Consider the following 26419-nt stretch of genomic DNA (forward strand, 5'->3'; position numbering starts at 1 on the left):
TTTGGGAAAACTTGTGAGTCTCATGTTAGGATGCCTTGAAAAGGTCCTTCATAAATTGGTCTGAATCACTAGTATTTAAATAAAATAAATTAATTTTGTACTTAATACATATTAAGTTACAAAGCCACAACAAATAAAAGGAGGATAAGGAGCATAAAAATAGGGGTTATAAGTAGAAATTAGGGTTTTGTAAGCTTTTATTTTATTAAAATTAATAAAAAATTATATTCCAATAATTTTAGTAATATTATAATATATAATTTATATAGATATTTATTATAACAATTTTATTTAACAAGAAGTAAATAAATAAATAAAATTATTGAATGAACGAAATAAAAGAGAATCGCCACGAAGAAGTCCTTGGACAAGGCATAACTAAATTGACGCTTTGGGTGCTTGTTGATGGAGACAAGTGTCCAGAGTCCAGAGACTCTCAGTGTTGGGCTATTCATGAGGAGTTCCAGCGTGCTGGAGGCGAACCTGTAGTGTTAGGGACATCAAAATCATTTCGTTTTGCTGACTCAAGGAGCCTCGGCCTGCAATATCTTTCCTCCACTCCCCTCTGGTTGGAGAATTCTGAAGAAATAGCAGAGAAAAAGTAGAATCACTTGAGGCGAGATAGATTAGAAATGGCGCAGCTCGCAGAAATTTATGCTTGCGTGCCCTCAACAGAGCGAGGGCGGGGCATCTTGATATCTGGGGATCCAAAATCCAATGCCATCCTGTACTGTAATGGAAGATCTGTTATCATTCGCTACCTTGATAGACCTCTCGAAGCCTCCATCTATGGGGAACACGCCTATCAAGTCACTGTGGCTCGTTTCTCCCCCAATGGCGAGTGGATTGCCTCGGCGGACACGTCCGGAACAGTAAGGATCTGGGGACGTTATAACGATTTTGTGCTGAAAAACGAATTCAAGGTTTTGTCGGGACGCATTGATGATCTTCAGTGGTCCCCTGACGGGATGAGGATTGTTGCCTCGGGCGACGGGAAGGGGAAGTCTCTCGTTCGAGCCTTTATGTGAGTACTGTTTCCTTCTTCCATTTTGAGAGTTTTTATCAGAAGGGATTGCAATGCATTTGATTCCTCGAATAGATTTATTCATTTAAGAGAAGTAATTCTTATGAATGGTTGAAAAATTGGAGTTTCTATTATGCATTGGTTGCCGATGATTTCTTCCACCTAAATACAGTTGGTGGGAATTTATTTATTGGTAGATCAAAGCCAGTATTTCTAATTTAGTAGGATTTTGAAATGAGACTATTAACAAGTTGCTTAGTGGCTGCTGATCAATAGTTCATTTGCTGTCACTACCAGCAAATTTTGATGTGATTGTGTTTTTGCTTATACGATAGCATTATATCTTTGTGGAAAAGAACTTGAGGTGGCAAATTTAATAATGATTGATACATTTTTTCTGTTGAGATGCTAGCATCTTAATTTGGTGAAAAGCAAAGTGTCTATGATTGTCTATGCCTGTTGGACTTGATGATCCGATTTTGAAGACATATATGTAAGTTTGAAACATCACTTATCATGCATTGTTTCTCATCATCTGTGTTTTCTCAACTCGGCTTAGGCCAGTTGTATCAGCATATCTAATGTGTAGCACTCATGTCCATGGTTTTTTGGTAGGTGGGATTCTGGTAGTACTGTTGGAGAGTTCGATGGTCATTCACGGCGTGCTTTAAGTTGTGCCTTTAAGCCAACAAGACCATTCCGCATTGTGACTTGTGGGGAGGATTTTTTGGTAAACTTTTATGAAGGGCCGCCATTTAAATTTAAGTTATCTCACAGGTTAGTTTTTAGTTATTGCAGTTCAGCTTTTCATTATGTGTTTGTGTGTGTACATATATGCAGCCTGGTCTGACAACCAAGCCCATCTCTCTCTCTCTCTCTCTCTCTCTCTCTTTCTATCTATCTTTATCTCTTTGAGCACCTTAACACGTTAAACTGAATGAATCTCCATCTATTGTAATTTGGAAAGGTTTTCTATACAGAAGAAGATTGGCTCATGGAGTAACTACATGTCACACTTTTATCTGGGATATTAAAATAATGTTTTTAATTACCGGCTAACTAATAATCGATCCAAAACAAGGTTCATAAATTGTGGACAGGAAGGGCTGTAATCATGTACTAGCTTGTTCCGTATGAGGTGAAACTAGATTGAATACAATGGCATCTAGAGATGTTTTATATGTTTCAACTTCTTCAAGCATTTTGTGTTTATTTTCTTCTATTGTACTTGTATATAGACCGGGCATGCTATGACGCATTATGATTTTCTTGTACTTTAAATAGATAGAACAATCTTGAAGAACTTCAATCTTAGCCAGTGTTAGTAGACTCATCATTCCTACTATAGGGTGAATAAGTAAATTTGGCTTCTTTAGACCATAAAATGTTGACTCCATATTCTAATGGTTTATTGCATTCATGAGATTCCACTTTTGGAATGACAGGAAGCATGCGAATTTTGTAAATTGTATAAGGTATTCTCCTGATGGTAACAAGTTCATAAGTGTAAGTTCAGATAAGAAAGGCTTTATCTATGATGGCAAAACAGGCGAAGTGATTGGGGAGTTAGTGATGGAAAATGGTCACACAGGCAGCATCTATGCTGTTAGCTGGAGTCCTGATAGCAAACAGGTGTGCATTTCTGTCAACATCAACAGTATGATGTATGTTGAACAGTCAGTGTACCATACATTATCCACATTTCTGTTACTTCTGTATTTCTCAGATGTATGTGCTGGTTCCTGGCATATTTTTATTTTCATTTGACTCGTGGTCTTTATTTTAGGTGCTGACAGTATCTGCAGACAAGTCTGCAAAAATATGGGAGATTGCTGAGGATGGAAATGGAAGGGTAAAGAAAACTTTGGCTTGCCCAGGATCTGGCGGAGTAGATGACATGCTAGTTGGATGTCTATGGCAGAATGACCATCTAGTTGTCATTTCTCTTGGTGGAACAATCAATATATTCTCAGCAAGTGACCTAGATAAATTACCTATATCTTTTTCAGGGCATATGAAGAGTGTGACTGGATTAGCTGTATTCCAGCAGAGCTCCCAGAAATTCATCTTATCTAGCAGCTATGATGGGGTGATAGTGAGGTGGGTTCAAGGTATAGGATATAATGGTAGATTAAACAGGAAGGAAATTTCTCAGATAAAGTGCTTTGCTGTGGTGGAAGAAGAACTTGTCACATCTGGGTTTGACAATAAGGTAAATACTGAACTGTTTACCAATGTGAGAGAGAGTTGATTATTCTAATTAGTTTTCTAATTATTTTTATTTGATATTTCTTCTTTGCTTAAATGCTTAGGTTAGGAGAACTCCCCTGATTGGTGACCAATGTGGAGAAACAGAGGTCATTGACGTTGGTGCTCAGCCAAAGGACCTCAATCTCACCCCTAACATGCCTGAGTTTGCTTTGATTTCAATTGAGTCAGGAGTTGTCATGATTCAAGGATCTAAAGTAACCTCGACCATCAATCTTGGGTTTCTAGTGACAGCATCTGCCATTTCACCTGATGGAAGAGAGGCCATTGTTGGGGGCCAGGATGGTAAGCTACACATATATTCAGTTAAAGGAGATATGCTTGTGGAAGAAACGGTCCTGGAGAAGCACCGAGGTGCCATCACTGTTATATGTTATTCTCCTGATTCTTCTATGATTGCCTCAACCGATGTCAACCGTGAAGCTGTCGTCTGGGATCGTATCTCCAAAGAGGTAATGCAGTTAACTTCTCTTTCTTTGCAAGACCTTATATTTTGCACCATACAGCTGGAATGTCCAGCATTTCTCCTCATAGATGATTATTTATGAGGCCATGTATGGCCTCCTCTGTAGTTGTTTCTAGTTCAGCCTGTCAAATAGTGCATATGAAGGCCTGTACCAATTTGGCTAACATGTGAAACACACACATTTTACAGAGAGTTGTTTAATCTTTTACAGTAGCTGCTTACTAGTGAAGCTGGATAGGCAGTTTGTTTGTATCAAAATTCTGCCCCTGTGTATAGGTTTCATGAAGGTACTTGCTAAGAAAGGACTTTCAAATGGTGTATATCAACTTGTTAACTCCAGATTTGGTATAAAATTATGCTTCTATGCTTCCTTCAAAGAGTTCATACAGAAAAGTGTCTGTTGGCCCTTACCCATCCTTAGGTAGATATTGAGACAAATTTGCTCTGTTGCCATCTCTTGGTGCATTTGGCTTGAGTCAAACCAGAGAAATTCAGCCACAAAAGCTGTTCATTGGAGGTTATTGCGATTCTTCATCAGTTCTTCTCTTAGACTTACCTGTTGGATGTCTTTGAAAATTCTACCAGCACTGTGATCCACTGGAGGCTGATAGCTTCTTGTCTCCTCAAAACCAGCCTCTTACTCCGTAGAATCCTCCTTCCTTCTCCTGGATTTTTTAGTATGATGAACTCCTCATTGTTGTGGAGAGCAATGTGAGGTGAGTGAGGCGAGAGTGGCAACGTTAAGTATGGCGAGGCAAGAGTGGCGACATTGAGGATGGCGAGGCGAGGAGAGTGAAGAAACCCCTCGAGAACAGGACACAGTGAGGAGACCTGGCAACCAGAGATGCTCATTGCCGAGAGGGATGGCAGACTGTCATGAGAAGAAGAGATAAGGAGGCCTCAGGGTTAATGGAAGCAGCTGAAAGAAATGTTTCTCCTTCAGGTATGGAAGAAGTCTCACCATTGAGGAGAATCTAAACTGACAGAATGTGGTAATTAGAGTCACTGTCCAAAATGGTGACAAAAGATGGGTTCATCAGTATTCAAAAGGTAGTGTGTGAGAACTTTGTCCAGCAGCTTCAAAGCACTATCGGTGGTCAAGCCTACCGCACCCGAACCAGGGAGCTCTGGACAAGTAACCTTAGCTTCTACTTTTGTGTTTCAAATACAGAGGTGCTTGGGAGTGCAAAATACTGCAATGTTGTGGATGGAGTGATGATGTCAGGATCTGTATTCCAGAACACACTGCAAATGGCTTTGGACGGATCCTACCCACTACCTTTGTAGCTTCACCACAACCACTGAACGTGCAAACCCCTCCACCGAAGCACCACCTCGACAGCCCACACTTGGTAGCTTCTCTCCATTACTACCGCAACCTGAAACTAGAAACCGTGCAACCACAAATGCCTAGTTACTTTCCTCCATTACCACCATGACTCAAAACCAAAACTCCTGCAATCACCCTGCCTCCAACCAAATGCTGCCCAAACCTAACCCTGAGAATACCAAGGATGAAAGAATAACCATCATGATTCACCCACATACTCAAATTGATGGAAGGGAGAAGATGGTGAAATGTTTGGTGGTTCGATTTGCTGATGATGCTGGTAAGGCCTTCTTTAAGAGCATTGAACTTCCCCTGACCACCTCTTTGCTACAATCAGAGATTCGTGTCCAATAGACTCTGAAGACCCCTGTGGGCAATGGATTCGCATATATGGACTCCCAGTGACCTCTGGCAACCGTCTGTTATCCAACAAATCATGCACACTTTCGGACACATGATCTAGCAGGAAGCGGTCACTGCTATCATGATCAGACTTGATTATGCCAGAATGTTGGCCATCCCTGCTAAGCTCTGGAGTGGATCTCAGATGTTAAAATTAGAAGTAGGAACTGAATGATTCTGGATCACAATCATGTTTTGAGGAATTTACCAGAAGAATGAAGAACACAGCCAAAGGGAGTAGCGGAAGAGAAGATGTCAAGTTACCAGCTAAGATGCTAGTGACTCGCCTTCAAACCGGCATCAAGTGGACCTGGAAAGCAGCATCACAACTTGTGACGACTCAGATAGTGAGTCAGATCAGGCTGAGGTCCATCTTGCCTCTGCTCCAATTTTGAATTTGAATTAAAATGTTGCCTGTGATATCTGCAGCATTGGCAATGGAGCAGCTGCAATTCTGAACCCTTAGCCTTTGACACCCCACCCTTTCCAACTCTCAGAACTTGCCCCCCACCACACCTCACTCAAATTCCCTGTGACCATTGAATAAGGACGAGATTAAGGAGAAATAGAAGAGAGGGAGAGGAGGGAAGAGAGGAGGGAAGTTGGAGAAGCAGCAAGTGACAGCTATTCTTGGATTAGGTCTCTGAATTTGAGCCTAGTTGTCACGCGGTTAGATTTGGGCTAGGTCCGTCTAGCCAAGCGGAATATCTACCCCGTGCGGCCTAGCTCTTCCGAAGAACTAGTCAGCCTCCTTGAGCCTCGGATCCTCCAACCAATACTTCACACAAGAAGTTGCAAGCCAAATGGGACAACGAAAACACCAAGGTATAGAAGAGAAAAGCCTACTTTGTATTGAGAATACAAGATTACAAAGGGTGGCCAAACACTCTTGAAGGCCAAGGCTAAAAACTCTCTCTATACACTAAACGATTAAAGAAGGCTAAGGATTTTTCGACCCCTTTACAATGGGAGAGGCCTCTCTATTTATAGTCTCTCCTCTTGCCTTTTGAAATCTCAAAAAACGCTCAAAAACCCGTCAGATCCCAAAAATTCGGTTTTTGGCGTCAAGGGGCGCCCTGGTCAGACGGGCGCCTGGCTACCTGGTCGCCAGGAAACCCCATTTCGCGCGGGGCGCCTGGCGCCTCAGGAAACCCCATTTCGCGCGCGGGTGCCTGCCGCCTCAGGAAACCCCATTTCGCCCGTGGGCGCCTGCGCCTGGCATCCTGAGGAAACCCCATTTCGCCCCGCCTGGATTCTTGGTTGCGCCCAACCCCATTTTGCCCCGCCAGAAGTGTCTGCTGGCGTGCTGCCTTGTGTCTGAGCTGGCTGTTGGGGTTGTTGTGCACCTTGTTGCTTGGCCATCCGTTTGGCAAGCTCAAGCGTGTCTTTTTTTGCTGAAGTTGATGCCGGGCAGGCCATATGTGTGCGCCCCTCTGGGCCGTGCCATTGCACTTGGCCTTGGCCATTACTTCTATTGCTGTGCACTGGACTTGCATAGTCTTCCACCTTGGTGTTTGGCCACACCATGGCTTCATCCTCCGTCTCATACTCCCATTGCCATAAGGCAGATGCCCTCGTCTGCAACCCCTGGCGATAGTCGGCTACCTCCTTTTCGAACTGCCATAACTCGGCAGCGTCTTGCCATATTGCCTCGCTTTCCGGTTGACCTTGCCACTTGACCAAGTATTGCGTCCTCCGGGGCTTGCCCCTTTGGTGCTCCTCTCGGTCTGCAATAATATACTCTACCCTATTGTCAAAGGTAGTAGATATATCCATGGGAGCTCTTGGGTCAACTACTCTGTCCGGGTTCGGGTCTTCAAAATAGGGTTTAAGGTTCGATAAATGAAAAACATTGTGGAACTTAAACCTTTTTGGCAGCTGCAATTTGTAGGCGAGGTTGCCCACACGTTCAATGATAGGAAAGGGTCCTTTATATTTCTTCAAAAGACCTTTGTTCCTGCTTCTAAGGTGATGAAATTGCTCAGGTCTGAGTTTGAGAAGGACCCGGTCACCGATATTGAAAGAAGACTCCTTCCTCTTCAAATCAGCATGTTTCTTCATCTTTTTGGCTGCCTTATGCAATAAGACCCGTGCCAGCTCCGTTTTCTCTTTCCACCTCTTCGCCAGTTGATGATCTGCTGGACTTTTCTGTGAAGTGTCTGGAAAGAGACCCGTGGGAGCCAAAGGCTGTCGTCCTGTCGCCAACTCGAAAGGACTATGCCCGGTTGATTCCGATTTCTGCAAATTGTATGAAAACTGGGCCACGTCTAACAAGTCTGGCCAGTTTTTCTGATTTGCTGCAACAAAGTGGCATAAGTACTATTCTAACAAAGCATTTACCCGCTCAGTTTGGCCGTCACTTTGAGGATGAAAACTAGTGGAAAAACTTAGAGATGTTCCCATTAGTTTGAATAACTCGGTCCAGAATTTTCCTGTGAATCTGGGGTCATGATCACTGATGATCGTTGTGGGCAATCCCCAATGCTTCACCACATGTGCCATGAATGCTCTAGCTGCTCCGTCTGCTGTACAATCACTCGGCACTGCTACGAATGTTCCATACTTCGTAAATCTGTCTACCACCACCATGATAGACGCTAGCCCATCTTTCTTACGTAATCCAGAGATGAAGTCCATCGAAATAGACTCCCACGGCCGCTTTGGAATAGGTAAGGGCTGTAGCAAACCCCTAGGCTTGCGTTGTTCGATCTTATCTTGTTGACAGATAAGACACGTGCGCACAAACTCCTCCACATCATTCTCCATGTCTGACCAATAATACTGGCCAGACAACAAGTCCAACGTCCTTCTTTGACCTGGATGTCCTGCCCACAAGGTATCATGGCATTCCCTCAAGAGGTCACGCCTTAGGTTATCGAACTTAGGCACATAAAGTCGATTACCTTTGGTCTTGAGCAATCCGTCGTCAAGCCAAACTCTTCTCGTCTCTCCCAAGGCAGCAGCTTGTACAATGCTGTAAGCCTGGGCATCTTGGCGAATTCCAATGCGAATCTTGTCTAGCAACTCTGTACCAACTTGTGTAATTGCTGCTAAGGCTTGTAATCGCAAAGTTTCATTTTCTGTTTCTGTGCCAAGGTGGTCTTCCATGCGCGCGCGCTTGCCTTGCGCAAAGCGCATGTCTCCTGCGCCTACTCTTGCGCCGCGTGCCTCTTCGTGTACTGCTGCTACCGCACTGCGCGTGGTGCGCGTGAAGCAAGTGCCGTCTGCTGCGGTATGCGGGGATTCAGCCGCATGCGTCTTCTCCTCTGCCGCATGCGTGCAAGGTGCTGGTCCTTCTTGCGCCATGTGCGCCAAGCTCTGGCTGGTCTCTTCCTCGTAAGAGATAGGTGCGTCCACCTTCCTGCTCAGTGCGTCGGCAACACCATTTGTCTTTCCCGCCTTGTACATCATCTCAAAATCAAACTCGGCCAAGAAATCTTGCCACCGGGCCTGTTTTGGACTGAGCTTTTTCTGTGTAAGAAAGTAACTAAAAGCAACATCGTCAGTTCTTACAATAAATTTGGAGCCTAAAAGATAGCGCCTCCAAAGACGTAAACAATGCACTACCGCCGTCATTTCTCTTTCTTGTACAGTGTACCGTTGCTCAGTTTCATTGAGCTTCCTACTCTCATAAGCGACTGGGTGTCCTTCTTGTTCTAGCACACCCCCAATGGCATAATCTGAGGCATCGGTATGTACCTCAAATGGCTTGCTGAAATCAGCAAGGTGAAGCATTTGTTCAACCATCATGGTATCCTTCAGCCGCTGGAATGCTCCTTGGCATGAGTCCGTCCATTGCCATTTTTGGTCCTTCTTTAGGAGATCGGTCAAGGGGGCTGCTATAGCTGAGAAACCCTTGATAAACCTCCTATAATAGTTGGCTAAGCCAAGAAAACTTCTAAGCTCACGCACCTTGGTAGGGATAGACCAATCACGCACAGCCTCCACCTTCTTGCTGTCCATCCATATCCGTCCTTCCCCTATCCAATGTCCAAGAAAGGACACCTCTTGCAACCCAAATGAGCACTTCTCCTTCTTGACATATAGCTGACTGTGTCTTAATTTCTTGAACACTTTTCGAAGATGTTCTTTGTGCTTTTCCATACTCTTGCTATACACCACAATATCATCCAAATACACAACGACAAATTTGTCTAAGTACTCGGAAAATACCTCGTTCATGAGAGTGCGGAAAGTTGGTGGTGCGTTGGTTAGGCCAAAGGGCATAACCATGAACTCGTAAGCCCCATATCTCGTTACACAAGTAGTCTTCCCCTCGTCTCCTTCCGCAATTCGAACTTGGTAGTAACCATTTCTCAAATCCAGCTTGGAGAAAACTCTAGCCTCCTTCAATTGATCAAAGAGATCAGCAATAAGAGGAATAGGGTACTTGTTTTTTATGGTTACCTTGTTGAGCGCCCTATAGTCGATGCATAGTCTCATACTTCCATCTTTCTTTGTCTGAAATAGTATAGGGGCCCCATAAGGTGCTTTGCTTGGCTTTATGAACCCAGAATCCAGCAGCTCGCTGAGTTGTCTCCGTAATTCATCCAACTCTTTGGGCGCCATCCGATATGGTGCTTGTGCTGGCTTCCTTGCTCCGGGCTCAAGCTCTATGCGATGGTCTACCCCTCTCCTAGGTGGCAACCTCGCTGGAAGTTGCTCCGGCATGACGTCTCCATACTCATGCAAAACGGTTTGTATCTCCTTAGGGGTAGGCAATGCCTCATTCTGCTCCATAGCACAAAGAGAAGCAATGTAAGTAGAACAACCCTGCTTAAGACCTTTCTTAAGCTGGAGGGCTGATAGCATTAAATCCTTGTTTGTTACATCTTTGTTCTCAACTTCAGAAATTGTACAAGGACTTTGCTCGTCCATAATTCCCACTACCCCCACATGTGGCATTATAAATGCCTTACAAACCTTGAAGAACTCCATTCCCAAAATTACCTTGAAATCGTCCATGCTAACAATGGTAAAGTTCTGAAATCCAACCCACTTGCCTATCACCACCGGTACATTCCTGGCAACGCCTTGGACTTCACGAGCAGCAGAATTTACCGCCTTCATCTTGCTTCCATCTTTCTCTCCTCGTATTCTTAGGCGCCTAGCCTCCTCCTCCGAAAGGAAGTTGTGGGTAGCGCCCGTGTCCACCATTGCCTTAACAGTGTGTCCAGCAAGTGTGAGAGAAATAAAAAGAAGTTCTCTTGAGGGTCTTACCGGAAGTGGAGCAGCCTTCTCCTCCTTGGAACGGACAACAGCATTGAGAATGGTTAGAGAACCCATCCTAGGCTCAATTCCTCCATTGTCCATTTCTGTTTGAGCAGCGTTGAGGAGTCTCTTTTTAGGACAATCCCTCGCATAGTGCTCTCCCTCACAAATGAAACAATGTACCTTCTTCCTCTGCTTGTCCCCTCTCTTCTTTTCTTCCGGCCTAGCCTTGGTATCCTTTACCCATGGCTTCTTCTCCCCTTTCTCCTTCTTCTTAAAATTTGTTTTACCATTATTTTCCTTGGACACCTTGTTAACCGAATCATTCCTCCTCTCGTATTCGGTTAACTTTTCAGCCGTAGATAACGCTGAAACTAGTGTTTTTACCTCCCTCCTTCTCAATTCTTGCTCAGCCCATGGACGAAGGCTAGCAAGAAAGGAGAAGAGACGGTCCTCATCCGTCATGTTGGAGATACAAAGCATAAGAGAAGTGAAGGATTGTACATACTCTTTAATTGTACCTTTTTGCGTCAATGCACGTAGTTCCTTCCTTGCTTGGTACTCGACATCCTCCGGAAAGAATTGCCTCCGCAGCTCCCTCTTGAAATCCTCCCAAGTGTGGACGGGGTCCTCTCCCTCTTGCTCATCTCCCATGCGTCTTCTCCACCAAAGAATAGCATCATCGGATAGGAACATGGCAGCCGTACTAACCTTAGCTTGCTCGTCGGTGAGCTTGCTTGCATGGAAGTATTGCTCCACTTGCCATAGAAAATTATCTATGACCTTCGCGTCTCTCCCTCCATTGAAAGACTTCGGCTCGGGCACCTTTATCTTCGCTTGTGTGTGAACAACCCCTCCATTTGCTAAGGCTCGTTCGCACAAAGTGAGTCTTGCCCCAAGCTCTCCCGAGAGATCTTTGACATCCTTCCCCAATCGTTCCATTTCCATCCTCATGACAGCCATGGCCGAATGGACGTCCTCCTCAAATCCTCTCAGCCAATTCGGAGTTGGCTGATGCTCCTCAATAGCCTTTTGAACGAATTCCTCCCAATTCGTACAAAGGTTCTCAACACTGTCCAAACGATGTTCAAGAGTAGAAAAACGAAAGTTAACATCACTTACTTGATCTTTGCCTCTTGAAGCATCTTCTCCACTTGTGGAAGCCATTGATTGCAACGTACGCTCTGATACTGGTTGTCACGCGGTTAGATTTGGGCTAGTCCGTCTAGCCAAGCGGAATATCTACCCCGTGCGGCCTAGCTCTTCCGAAGAACTAGTCAGCCTCCTTGAGCCTCGGATCCTCCAACCAATACTTCACACAAGAAGTTGCAAGCCAAATGGGACAACGAAAACACCAAGGTATAGAAGAGAAAAACCTATTTTGTATTGAGAATACAAGATTACAAAGGGTGGCCAAACACTCTTGAAGGCCAAGGCTAAAAACTTATCTATACACTAAAAGATTAAAGAAGGCTAAGGATTTTTCGACCCCTTTACAATGGGAGAGGCCTCTCTATTTATAGTCTCTCCTCTTGCCTTTTGAAATCTCAAAAAACGCTCAAAAACCCGCCAGATCCCAAAAATTTGGTTTCTGGCGTCAAGGGGCGCCCGTCTGGCGACCTGGTCGCCAGGAAACCCCATTTCGCGCGGGGCGCCTGGCGCCTCAGGAAACCCCATTTCGCGCGCGGGTGCCTGGCGCCTCAGGAAACCCCATTTCGCCCGCGGGCGCTTGCGCCTGGAGTCCTGTGCGCGTGGGCGCCTGGAGTCCTGCTGCGAGCGTGCCTGCGCCTGGCGTCCTGAGGAAATCCCATTTCGCCCCGCCAGGATTCCTGGTTGCGCCCAACCCCATTTCGCCCCGCCAGAAGTGTCTGTTGGCGTGCTGCCTTGTGTCTGAGCTGGCTGTTGGGGTTGTTGTGCACCTTGTTGCTTGGCCATCCGTTTGGCAAGCTCAAGTGTGTCTTCTTTTGCTGAAGTTGATGCCGGGCCGGCCATATGTGTGCGCCCCTCTGGGCCGTGCCATTGCATTTGGCCTTGGCCATTGCTTCTATTGTTGTGCACTGGACTTGCACAGTCTTCCACCTTGGTGTTTGGCCACACCATGGCTTCATCCTCCGTCTCACTAGTCCTCCTCTTATACCACTTAAGTGAACAATTACAGAAATGGCAAAAAAACCCTTAAGTAGAAGTATGCCTATATCTCGTACAATATATATCAGAATTGAATGAAATTAAAGGCATAGATAGATGAGAAATAATGTAGCAGATTTGAACTGATGTGGCTTCCATATATGATTGTCAAATTACTAAATTACCCTTCTACCAGAGTTTCTACACTCCCTCAAGCTGGAGAGTAAATATCAAACAGTCCCAACTTGTCACAGAATGCTAAATGCTTCTGCCTTCCAAGTGGTTTAGTGAACACATCCCTTAACTGCTTTGAAGATTTAACAAAAGGCGTGATCACTTTCCCTTGCATAACGACATCTCTTATGAAGTGACAATCTACCTCTATATGTTTAGTTTTGTAGAAGTTTGGGTTATTGGCTATGAATATAGTTGCTTGATTGTCACACTTTATAGTCATAGGTTTTGAAAGTGAAAATCCAAATTCAACTAGACAAGATTTTTCCCACATAAGCTCAAAGGTTGTGTGAGCCATTGCCCTTTACTATGCATTAGCATTGGATCTGGTTACTACAACTTGTTTCTTGCTCTTCCAACTCACCAAGTTACAAAACAATAGTAACCGGTGGTAGATTGCCTATCCATTTTACACCTAGCATAATGTGCATCAGAATATCCCTTAATATCAACCCTACCATTATGAGTAAACCGTAGACCTTTACCAATTGCACCTTTCAAATACTTTTAAGATTCTTGGAGCTGCTTCTAGATGTACCAGTCTTGGGTTTTCCATAAATTGACTTACTACTCCCATTGTGAACAATATATCAGGCCTAGTAACTATAGTATATATCAATTTACGTACTAGGCGTCCATACTAAGTCTTGTCTTTGATTTCAGGATTGAGAATTATGTACGTTGGCATTCATCTCCGTAGGAGTATCTACTGGTTTAACACCCAAAAGACTATGTTCCTGCAACATATCCTCAATGTACTTCCTCTGAGAGAGAATAATTCTTTCTTTGTTGCGAGCCACTTCAATCCCAAGGAACTACTTTAGCTGCTCCAAATCCTTGGTTTGAAAGTGAGTGGCCAAATATTTTTTTATCTCAATTCTTTCCAAGTCACTTAAAAAAAGGATAATATCATTAACATCAACTACTAAGACAACCGTGCCTGTCCTTTTTGGCACAAAAACAGAATGGTCACAATGACTTCTACAAAAACTAAAGTTCATAACCACAATGTTGAACTTTTCAAACAAAGCTCTAGAGCCTTGTTTAAGCCCATAAATAACCTTCTACAACTTACAAACTTTCTTGTCTCCCCCTGAGCAACATGCCCCGGAGGTTGCTTTCTGTACACTTCTTCCTTAAAGTCTCCATAGAGAAAGGCATTCTTAACATCTAGCTGGAATATGGGCCATCCTTGATTCATGGCCAATGAGATCAAAATGTTAAGAGAAGCGAGACGAGCATCAGAGGAAAAGGTCTCAAATACATCAACTTCATATGCCTGCGTATAGCATTTCGGCCACCAATCTAGTCTTATATCTCTCATTAGTCTCATCTGCCTTGTATTTAACAGTATAGACCCAACGGCGCCCCCACAACAGGCGCCTTAGATGGTGGACCACAAAGACTCCATGTGCCTCTAGTTATTGAGGCGTCTCCTCATCCATAGCCCGTTTCCACTCAGGCGAAACCATAGCATCCTGCACTAAATGAGGGGTAGAAGACAGACAAAGACATTGCATATGAAGCTAACAAGAAATCACATCATACAAAGTGAGAGATAGGGTGAGATGTACAAGATCATTTACCTTTGTGAAGACTAATAGGGAGGTCCAAATCAGATGAAGTTGGGCTTGTAGGCAACGAGGAAGATGGCAAGTCCTTAGAAGCGAGGTCATGTGTTGGAATGTCAGGAGGCACTGGTGAGGGTAATAATCAACAAGGCCGTCATCTATATACCTGAAATGGTGGAGTGGTACCTGCAGATGGTGCATCCATAACAACAGTAGGGACAAGGTTATTCACACTCGGTTTTGAAGAAAATTGAGACTTAGTAGAGGATGTAAAGTACGAAGTGTTCTAAAAAAATGTTACTTCAGAGGAAACATGTCCTTCTCTTATTCAGATCATAACATTTGTATTCCTTTTGATGTCATGATTAACCCAAAAATCCAAGGATTGACATCAAATAACTTACATTTCGGTTTTAAGATATGCACAAGTACTTGTCCTTGTAAGACTGATGAAGGCATGCGAATAAACAAATAGCATGAGGTTAACACAACATCTCTACAAACTGATTTAGAAACATTCATGTGAAACCTTAAAGTATGAGAAACTTCAAGTAGGTGTCTATTTTACGCTCAACAACCCTCGTTTTGGGGGGGGGGGGGGGGGGGGGGGTATGCACACATGAAGTTTGATGAGTAATGCCACATGAAGCAAATGGCTGATTAAGAAATTCAAGACCGTTATCAATACAAAAAATATTAACACATGCACCTAATTGATTTGTTATTTTATTAAAGAAATTTTCAAATACGTTAAAAACATCAGATCTTTCTCGTAAAAGGTACAACTATGTAACTCGATTTTAAGTCATCTAGGAAGGACACAAAATACTTAAAACCAAAAGGACTGGTGACTCTAGAAGGACCCCACACATCAGAATGAATCGACTCAAATAGACAAGAACTATGACTATTACTAACTGGAAAACTAGATCTATGATGTTTTCCTAGTTGACATGATTCACAATCAAATAAAGTATAAGCAGGTAGGGATGGAAAGGATTGATGGAGTTTTGTTAGTGATGGATGCCCCAACAAGTGCCACAAGAATGGAGATTCCTTTGCAGCTAGTGCCATAGTCGGTGAAGCAGAGTTATCATCCAAAAAATAGAGTCTACCCTTCTCATGTCCTGAACCAATCGTCCTTTTCGTCTTCAAATCCAGAAACACACAAGAAGTGGGAGAAAATGAACAGTTGAGTAGTTTAGTTATATGACTGTCAGAAAGCAAATTGATAGGAAGGTTAGGAACAAATTGAACTGAATTCAAAGATATATCTAAAACATGATGCAAATTGGGGAGGTAGAATCGTCTGTTGACGACATGATTGAGAGAGACTAATAGACTAAAGAAAGGACTTCATACCTGACATGTGAAAAGAGGCTCCTGAATTGATGATCCAGGAGGGAGAGTGGGACACATCCAGAGCTGGCATAGTTGTGATGGCCATCGTAGTACTTGCCGAGGTAGAAGTATCTGGCTTAGGGGTAATAGAGGCAGTAGTAGTAGTTTATAGTGGTCAACTAATCAAGTATCTGAAGTAGTTGCTGAGTTTCTTCCTGATGACCCGGATAAGGGGATGATTCGGGACAAATCATAGTAGATTTAGCCCAAGCTGTCTTACCAAATTTCTCCCAACATTTATTGGAGAAATAATTGGTCCTTCCACAGTAGATGCATTTCTATCCCCTTCGTCACTATGGCCGTGGCCACGATTAGAGGAATCTCGTCCCCATCCTCTAACCATAACTCCCACGACCTCGGTTCTTAACCTTATTATTAGAGAAGATTGTGCATTTTTCTCATTTTTGCTTGTCACCACACCTTCTGCATGTATGACTAGGTTAAATGCCTGTCCCAGTGCAATCACATCACATTGGCTAGTAGTTGAAGCCTTATTGCATCATATGCTGAACCCAGACCATCAAGGAAGAGAGCAACTTGAATCTGATTTTTCTCCTTGCAAATGTCTTCAACGTTCGTGGTAAAGGGATGAAAGATGTTTATTGTTTAAAGTGCACCTTTGATCTTAATGAAGTAATAAGTCACTAACTGGTCACCCTCTTCAAATTAAAATACCGGGCATAAAGCTCATATATACGAGATAAATTACTCTCCTAGGATAAAATTAAAGACAAAGTATTCTACATCTCTTTAGCTGTTCCATAGTGTAGACAAGCTTAGGTGGCATTATTGTAAATATCTTATGTTCTTTGTCTTTTCTTCATTCTCTAGGATGAAAGGTATACTTGTCATTTATGTACTCTTGACATCTATAAATAAAGGTTAAGGGGGATGGTTTGGATATCTTCCACAACTCTTATTCTCCCCTTTCTTTTCTCCTCTACGTGTCTATCTCTCTCTCTTCCTCTCACATCCGTTCTTCTCTCTCTCTTCCTTCACCTCACTTCACTTCTTCTCCTCTCCTCCGTTCCTCTTCTCTCATACACTCAACATTGAAGACTTTATATTATGGAATCCTGAAATCAATGCATAGCTCAAAATCTGATCACTAAACCTTGGTTCTATATTTTTAACTAACTAAATCATTACTTTCTTGTCTTCTTCCTCCCAGTCTTCAAAGAAGGGAGAAGGTGGATCAGGTGGATCATCTCTAATGTACTTTGACTTCCGTTTGGAAACGGAAGGAGACCAGTTCACATAATTTGCCCCATTTAGCTTAATGGAAGTAATGTGTATAGAGCTTGAATCTTTACCTCTCAAAGTATCTAAAGGCAGCAACATGTTAGCTGGAATCCGCCATTTAAACCCTTCAATATACCTCCAATAGACCCAATTAGGTGTTCCCAAGAAGCTCCAAGACCACTGCAACAATACTTCTAATTCCTCAAAAATAGGTCATGTGCCACACCACAAAAACTATGGCAAATAACCCAATGTGCCAACCACCAAAATATGTAATAGTACAAAATATGCACTCAGATCAACATACGCCACAAAAATCACCACAAGTAGGGTTGATGTCAGCCTATTGAAGGATGATGCAGGCAAGGAGACAATAATATGGTGTGCATAAAGCAAAAATCAGTAAATCTCAACTCAATAAACCCTCATGGGGCAGTAGTTGGGTACAAAACTGCTCAAATTGAGTAAAAAGGAGAAAAAACTGAGCTTTTACCCACCAGTAGCAAATTGAGCAAATACCTTCCTCTACATGTGTGAAACCTGTAGAACACCTGAGATTATTGAGAAGGGAACACCTGAGATTATTGAGAAGGGACTCCCTAAAACAAGGACCACTGCTCTGATACCATGAAAAGGATGGGATTAAGGAGAAATAAAGAGAGAAAGAAGAGGGAGGAGAGGAGAGAAGTTGGAGAAGCAGCAACTGATGGCTGCTCTTGGATTAGGTCTCTAAACTCGAACCTAATCCTTCTTTTATACCACTTAAGTGAATAATTACAGAAATGGCAAAAATGCCCTTCAGTACATCTATGCCTATATCTCTTACAATATATATCAGAATTGAATGAAATTAAATGCATAGATGAGAAGTAATCTAACAGACTGGAACTGATATGACTTCCATATATGATGGTCAAATGGCCAAATTGCCCTTCTACCAGAATTTCAACAACCCTGATGGTGACACTTAGCGCCCAGCTTCACCGATTTTTGTGACGAATCCCCACCACCCAATGCTGCCCCACCTTCACTGATCCCCGTTCCTCCCTTTGACCAGTCCTGCATAAGTCAAGACCCAAAGCAGATAAGGACAACATAGCAGACCAATCTGACAGCAGCCCAGAGATCCTCCAATCATCCAGGCCATGCTCGACCTTCAGACATACTCTACACATGTCAGCACCCAAGACCAGCCAGCAACTGCACCACCTGAACCAACTTTTGACAATTGGCTACCTGACTCTAACATGAAATGGCAAGCTCTAGACATGCTACATTCCTTTCGATTTCCATTTCTATATGCAACCACCTTTCTCCTCCAGGAAAACATGAAGAGCACACTTATGATATCTCAGGAAACAACATGAACCCCAGCAACTCCCTCTCCTTTATCCCTTCAACCTCTTGCAAATTCTGACACAGAGTCCTCTTCACAAGCCAACACCCCGACACCACTAGGCTCACCTCAAATACCAGACCATTTAAACATAGCTGCAGTACTTGAACAACAGCTTCCCAATTCCCCAAAGCCCTCCACTATTACCAACTTGAAACCTCAAGGCACAGAGGTAGAGGCAGACCAAGGAAAACTCAAGCGGAAACTAGCACACCAGTTACATATCCAGAGTGCAGTGAAACTAGGAGATGGTTTTTTCTCCACCGGGTGAAAGATCATGACAGCTAGTTGAGGGGCTTCAATCTGAAAAACACATGTATGATGAAGACACTTGGTCTCAGATGATGGAGCTAGCTCAGGTTATGGGAATTGTCTACAAGGGCAGATTCCCTGGGTGAAAGAGGATAAAAGAGAAGAAACCAAGAGGGCTAGATAATGATTGTTAGATCTTGGAATGTTATGAGAACTAAATCCAAGAAAAAGAGTCTCTATCCAAGCCCTTCTTGAATCCAAACTTTAGTTGTCCTTCAAGAAGACCCAAGACATGCTCGACGACACTGTAAAGGATCTCTGGTATTGCTCCTCATTGGAATGGAAAGCTGTCAATGTGGTGGGCCTCTCTGGTGGCATCCTTGTGATGTAGGATAGTAACTTGCTTGACGTTTTTGTTAGGAATGTGCTTAATTGGTCTGCATCTAGAGGTTCACAATTCTGGAGGTAAATGGTGTCTCTCTGGAGTATATGGCTGAACAAGAAAACATGCTGCCGTCAGGGATGAATTGTTTATCCTCACTCAACAGTGGCCCCTATCTTGGCTATAGCTGGGAACTTTATTGCTACAACAAAAAATTTCTGGTGGCCACCAAAATTACCTCATCAATCCATGGATTTGCTGGCTTCAGAGGGACTTGTGAGCTTGAAGAAATCACTCTTGCTAGTAAAAACTTCACATGGAGCAATCCTTTCTAGATTAAACCATTTTCTTGCCACTTCTGACTGGTTAAGACTGTATGAAGATGCTACTGGCTCATCCAACTGGTTACTAAGTTTGATAGGGGAGGATTCAAGCCATTTAGATTTGAGAATGCTTGGTTATGGTTAAAGATTTCGATAAGCTAATAGAAGGTTGGGTGGAATGAGCTGAATGGTGATGGAAGCCTGAGATGGAAGTTGCCTCTCAAACTCAAAGACCTAAAGACTAAATTCGAGCTCTGGTCAAAGGCTCAACAAGTTGCTGCTTATGCCCGAAAGGATTCTCTCCTTTCACAAATTGCTGCCTTCGATGTCAATGAAGAACAAAGGTCTCTCTCACCCACTAAATTCTCTAACAGAATTGATCTCTCAAATCAATTTCAAGCAATTACACATGAACACATTCAATGGAAACAACAAGCGTGTTTTAAGTGGTTGGCTGAGGGAGATGACAACACCAAGTTTTTCCATTCAGTTGCCTTAGCCAGGTAAAGATCTAACCACCTGATTGTCCATCAATGTTGAGATGACCTAGGATAGATCTCGTATAACTAATGAACTCTTGAATTTCTTTGCAAATCTATACATGGATCAAAGCACTATTAGACCAGGCATACAAAACATTCACTTGGAAAGAATATCTCCGAACATTGCCGGTCTTCTTGAAATGCCTTTCTTGGAGAAAGAAGTTGAGAAAGCTGTCCTGGGCCCATCCAATGATTGTGCGCTTGGACAAAGCACCTTTAATGGAGAGTTGTATAAACAATGCTGGCCAATTCTAAAGCAAGCTGTTCTATGCATGGTCAACGACTTCTACTACATAACATCAAATGTAATGCAATGGAAGCTTCCTTCATTGCGTTAAAAAAGAGCAGTGTTGAGCACCCCAAAAACTTCCGTCCCATAAGTCTAGTCTCCAACACGTCTAAGATTATTGCCTGGCTTCTCGCTCAGAAACTCGAAGTGGCCTTACCTATGGTGATTCATGATGATAGAGCGCCTTATCAAAGGTAGGAGCATAATGGATTCTGCAATAACCATGCATGAGGTTATTATCCTAAAACTTGACTTTGAGAAAGCCTTTGATCATTTGAATTTGGACCTGGTTGATAACATAATGGGTTTGATGGGATTTTGAGAAATATAGAAGTTTTGGATTCGGATTGTGTCTTGTCAGCCACCTACTCCCTCCTTTTGAATGGTATGGCATGTGGATACTTCAAAGGGACCAGAGGAATTTGGCAAGGAGACCCCTTCTCACCGCTGTTGTTTGAGCTTGTTGCTGAATATTTCTCCTCTATGCTGTATGCTGCCAATGAAGTTGGTTGGCTTGCTCCGGTTGCTGATGAACCAGAAATGGATATTCCCTTCAATTTGAAAATAACACCATCTTTTTTTGTGAAGGTTCTTTTGAGTAAATGCACAAGATGAAAGCACTCGGACTCTTTGAGCTGGCCGGCGGTGAAAAAATCAATTGGGGAAAATCTGTGATTATTAGACTAAATGTTGATGATGATGCAACTAGCACCTTTGCTGCTTATATGGGATGCTCCTACCCATCTCTGCCAGAGACCTATTTGGGGCTTCCCATGTTTGATGAAAGACCGGATAAGATGCTATGGAACCCAGATGTGGAGAAAATTGAAAGGAGTCCCTCCACTTGGAAAGGTAAGCTCCTATCTAAAGCTGATAGACTCACTTTATTAAACTCCAGCATTGCAGGACTTCCACAATTCATGCCCGGCACACATCAGCTATAGGATTGAAAGCCTCAAAAAAAGATTCTTATGGAGAGGAGTTGAGGATGGCTTCAAATATTATCCAGTAAATTAAGCTGCTGGGAGCTCATTGTATCAAGGAAATAAATTAGGCTCTCTTGGTTCAGTGGTTTGGAGATTTAACAGCTCCCCTAAGCTTATGTGGAGACAAGATATGGTGAAGAAATTGGATTGTGGGGGGGGGGGGGGGGCGCAGTTGCAGTAAGTTTGCCATGACCATCAAATTCTATGTGGAGATTGGAAGCACATCCCAAAAAATTTCTTTGCACTTTAGAAGAGATCTGCGGGATGATGAGACTGAAAAGGCCAGCAACCCGATTCCTGCTCTCCAGGCGGTGAGAATTCTTGACCAAGCTTAAGATAAGATCATTTGGACATATGATGAAAGTGGAAAATTCTCCGTCTTCTCAGCATATGCTTAGCTTAAAGGATGGCTGGATACCTCAGCCCGTGATGCATCCATTAGCAAGAAATTATTGGAACCTCCTAAAATCTGATTTTTCCTTCTAGTGCGGTGCTGGGCAAAATGCTTACAGCTGATAAACTTACATGAACATATAACATGATCTAGAATGACTCTTGCAGTTTCTATGGAGATGTGGAGGAGAATGTGGATCACATCCTTCTACATTGCACCTTTGCTTGGTAGATATTGACTAACTTCTTCAACATAGTCGGGTTAAATCTATGCATTTCTGGCTGCCTTAATCAGCTCTACCATTTGGTAAAGGGGTTGGATTTCCTGCACTGGGCAAAACCCTCCTCTCTGCGTGCATTACTCATATTCCATGGGGGATTTTAGCTTGAAAAAAAAAAAAACAGTCACTGGTTCAGAAATAAATGCTCCTTGGTGGATGAGGTAATCTGCAAAATTGTTGGTTTATTGCAGCATGGCTAAGCACTAGAAGTGAGTTTTAAGGTCTGTGGTGTACCTCTCTCTATGACAATTGGCACCTCATTGCCCAGATATCTATCTCCAACTTATGACTATGACTGAATCCAACTTATGACTATGACTGAATGAATCCCTCCCAATGTGACATTATAAAACTGAACTTCAAAGGATGTGCCTTGGAGCGTCTTAGTTCAGCGGGGTTTGTGGAGTGTTAGGAATCATGATGGTGTCAGTCTTGCATCTTATTCAAGTGCTCTTGGCATTACTGATTCAACTGCTGCTGAACTTCAAACTCTCAAGTATGTGCTTCTCGTCTTCAAAGAGCGTATGGATGGGCATCTTTGGATTGAAGGGATTCTAAAGTGGTGATTGGTGGTGCTCTTTAGTTTCTTACCCCGCTTGGTGGCTTTGGTAGGCATTCCATGAGATTGTTGACCTTGGCTCTTTGTTTGTTGTCTCTTGGCTCCATGTTCCGAGATCAGCCAATTCCTTGGTTGACTCTTTTACTAAGTAGGGAGTTTCCCTATAATCCCTTGTTGTAACGGGTCCCTCCACACTTAGCTAGTTGAAATTTTCTTTTGGCCTCTAATAAAATTTACCTTTTCTCAAAAAAAAAAAAAAAAAATCCTTAAGAGGGTGAAATATTCCAGGATGCTCGAGCTTTCATGCTCTCTTGCCTGTATTGAAAATTTATAGAGAAACTCTGGGGCCCTTAGATGTGAAAGGTAACTCTAAAGTTGTTATTGAATGGTTAAAAATAGCCCTGCCCCCCATAGGAGGACTTAAAAGGAATTATCTTCAAGTACTTTATTTTACATAAAGAGTTTTAACCTCCTTTTTTAGTGGCATGTATCTTCAATCAATATCAGTTTTCGTGGACAAAATATCATATACTTTCTTTCCAAATCTCTGCATTTGAATGCACCGGATCCCATATAAACTCTTTAAGTACTGCATTTTTTGGGGAAGGGTATTACTAGGATGGGTGACTTCCTAGGAAGTTCTTGTGTTCCACCTGTCATTCTTTACACCATTTGACTTGTGGTCCTCATCACACCTTTGCCGTCGTATTGGGGGAGGACAAGGGTGACAAAACTTTATTTGTCTATTTATTTGAAGGACCCCCTTGGAAGCTTCTTTCCTCAATGAGATTCATGATTTTTGGTTGGGTCTCTTGGTTGCATACTTATACTGCCAGATTGCAGTATCTTTGAGCTTGTTCAGTGTCTTTTCAACATCTTGTTGTGAAAGACTCTTTCCATTTCAAAAGGATTGATGCCTGTTGTATCTTGCTTTTTTCTGGCTGGCTTTTGGAGGGCTTGTCTGTCTTCTCTTTCTTCAATACAATTCTCATCGTTTAGAAAAAAAGATGTTTGGAAATCCTTTCCATCTTTCACATTTAAGATTGTATTTTTATGTATTATGTTTTAACATTAAGCATAGAGAAGAGAGAAATAGGAGTCCGACTGCTTATTGGGATACAATCAAGACCTTGAAAATCCTTCAATAGTCTATGAAATGAAAAAGCAAAACTAGACAAGAAACTGATAAGGTGAAGGAGAGTTCTTTTCTGATCTACTTGAAAGCAGATGAATTTTTACACTTCCTGAACTCAAATCTATTGTGTGCAATCATGTGTAGAGTTAAACCGAATCAAAGTCATACAGCTAAAACATTTAGGAACCTATAGCTTCTTGAATTTGCTTATTAGGACATGTCAAAGTTTTTCAATGAATGTCCCACAAGTGTTCCTCTTTTAGCTTGACTGAGCCCAATATAACTTTCAATTAAGCAGTCATTTTAAAAAGAGGGCATGTTCAAAGCTTTTTATTAGTTTTACAGATTCAATTGAAGCTTGCATGAAACTCTTTACATATCTTTTGTAACAACTGCAGGTTAAGCTCAAAAATATGTTGTATCACACAGCCCGTATAAACTGCCTTGCTTGGTCGCCAGATTCCAGAATGGTTGCCACTGGGTCCCTTGACACGTGTGTCATTATATATGATGTGGAAAAGCCTGCATCGAGCCGAATAACCATAAAAGGAGCTCATTTGGGTGGGGTGAATGGAGTGGCATTTGTTGACACCAGAAGCGTGGTGAGCTCAGGGGAAGATGCATGTGTGAGGGTTTGGCGAATACTCGAACAGTAGTGAAGATTGCAAGAAGAGTTGAATGAAGATTGTTCAAACAAATAAGTGGTTTTGTTGGTGCTTATCATGTTTTCTCTGCAGCAGCGAGTTGTTTTCTTTTTTCAAATTTGTTTGTTTATTTGCATGTATATTATCATTCATGATGACCGCGCGGATGTTTTCATAAGAAACTCAAATGTTGTTTTCTTGCCATCCTGGGCATCTTGTAGTGTGCTCTACGTGATGACAAGGAGGGTACAGACCTGTTTAGGTTTCCTTCCCCTTCTTGGTCTCTTCTCTGGAAAAAGAAAACTAACAATTTCAAGTTAGATTTGACTCTGACATTGGTGTTGAAGGAGGCCCTTGGATGTTTTCAAGCAGTAAGTGGTAGAAAATCTAACTTGTGGTTCAATGTCATATAGGATAAGATTGACTCTATGACAATCTACAGGGTTTGGGATCTTATTGAGTTGTTTAATTGGCCCAAGGCCATTAGTTATAAATGAGTCTTCAAATCTAAGGACTCATTAATATTATATGATACCAGACATCACTCTTAGTGAAAGGATTCACTTTGAAGGAAAGAATTGACAATCAACAAACCTTCTCTCCAGTCTCTAAGTATTACCATAGGGTGTTAACTCTTATTTTGACTTAGATGTACATTAGATAGATGAAAAATGACTGTTCTCAATGGAGACTAAGATGAAGAGGCTTAAATGAACCAACCTGAAAGATTTACCTCAAGTGATGGTGGTCATTTCATTTACAAGCTTAAGAAGCCCATACACAGGCTAAAACAAGTCTCTTGTTTTTGAAGTGATGTTATCTCATTTGCTTAATCCACAGACGGTTATGATTTTGGGATTACATGATCAATTGGTTTGAACTCTCCACTTGGGATATCCTAAACTATGTTCCAACAAGAAACTTAATTTAGAATCATTAAATTCAACATGGGAAATCTAAGAGCCCAATGACAATTGACAACCAGACAGTCTTCCTCGTCATTGTTGGTTGATAGATACATGACATTTTGGCTCAATGGTTATTATATACATTTATATATATATATACCTCAGAAAGCTTACAAATGAGTCAAAAATATGTACAAAGGGGATATATTAAAGAAACAAGGAGGCTGTGAGCTGCTCCTCTCAATCAATCAGTTCAGTCTGCATAATGAACTCTATTCAAAAATGGCAACCAAGTGCAGCCAAACGAAAACATAAGTCAAGTACAAAAATTGGCTTATCTCAGAAAACTGAAGTACCTACATGAATAACTCTTAATCAAGGTCCCTACATGATTACTTGGAACTGTGATTGACCAGTCCAAACTCTCTTCTATTGGGGTTTTCTAAGCTCTGTCTCACCTTGAGATTGAATTAGAATTACCTTTTTATGTGAAGCCAATTGTCACACTAGCTAGTATATGTGTATTAACATTGGACTGACATCCTCTAATCATATGAAAAAGATTAAAAAATACCCTTTAAAAAAAATCGAATGGGTTCTATTCATCTCTCTATATGATTGGAAGGGACTAGCCCCTATTGGTAATACATATATCATTAAATCTGAACTTGAAACTTGTATGAAAAGATGGGGTCAAATCTATTTGTAGGCATATACTAACATTGGGTTGGTCTCCAATTGCATAGAGAGACTGAATAGGACTCACTTCTTCATGTAAATGGTTTTCAATAATCTAGTCCATGTAGTTGGAGGGAATTAACTCCTTTTTTAGTATATGTATTAGCAAATCTAAACTTTGCATTAAGAGTAATGTCGTAGTTTTTTTTAACATGTCTCTCCTTTGTCAAAGTTCAAGGTATCTTGCTCACCGTATAAAGGGATCCGACTTCTGAAGAAATTATAAAGTTTCAAGGGATGAAAGGATCCTATCTCTAGCATGATCCTTTTGTTTGATCTCGACTTGAACTTAATTAAATACCTTTAAATTAGTCT

General features: G+C 42.2%; 1 protein-coding gene across 1 annotated transcript; it reads left to right on the top strand.

The window, feature by feature from the left end:
• The first annotated feature begins 401 nt into the window (after window positions 1-401).
• Window positions 402-24789, top strand: LOC137953806 (actin-interacting protein 1-2-like). Its single transcript, XM_068801321.1, has 6 exons — window positions 402-1024; window positions 1640-1801; window positions 2470-2656; window positions 2811-3236; window positions 3337-3744; window positions 24213-24789. Exons 1-6 carry the CDS (start codon window positions 633-635, stop codon window positions 24468-24470), a joined length of 1833 nt encoding a protein of 610 aa, XP_068657422.1. The 5' UTR covers window positions 402-632; the 3' UTR covers window positions 24471-24789.
• Window positions 24790-26419: the final 1630 nt, after the last annotated feature.

Source organism: Aristolochia californica, unplaced genomic scaffold (assembly GCF_029961685.1).
Source record: "Aristolochia californica isolate CCGP_79_NKW_82.1479 unplaced genomic scaffold, dmAriCali1.0.hap1 SCAF_16, whole genome shotgun sequence".
Lineage (NCBI taxonomy): Eukaryota > Viridiplantae > Streptophyta > Magnoliopsida > Piperales > Aristolochiaceae > Aristolochia > Aristolochia californica.

Bases quoted from the DNA above. Each gene is read 5' to 3' on its own strand.
- LOC137953806 (XM_068801321.1), top strand. From the start codon at position 633: ATGGCGCAGCTCGCAGAAATTTATGCTTGCGTGCCCTCAACAGAGCGA. The intron at 2,657-2,810 runs GTGTGCATTTCT...TCTTTATTTTAG, and splicing joins GGAGTCCTGATAGCAAACAG to GTGCTGACAGTATCTGCAGA. The intron at 3,237-3,336 runs GTAAATACTGAA...TTAAATGCTTAG, and splicing joins CATCTGGGTTTGACAATAAG to GTTAGGAGAACTCCCCTGAT.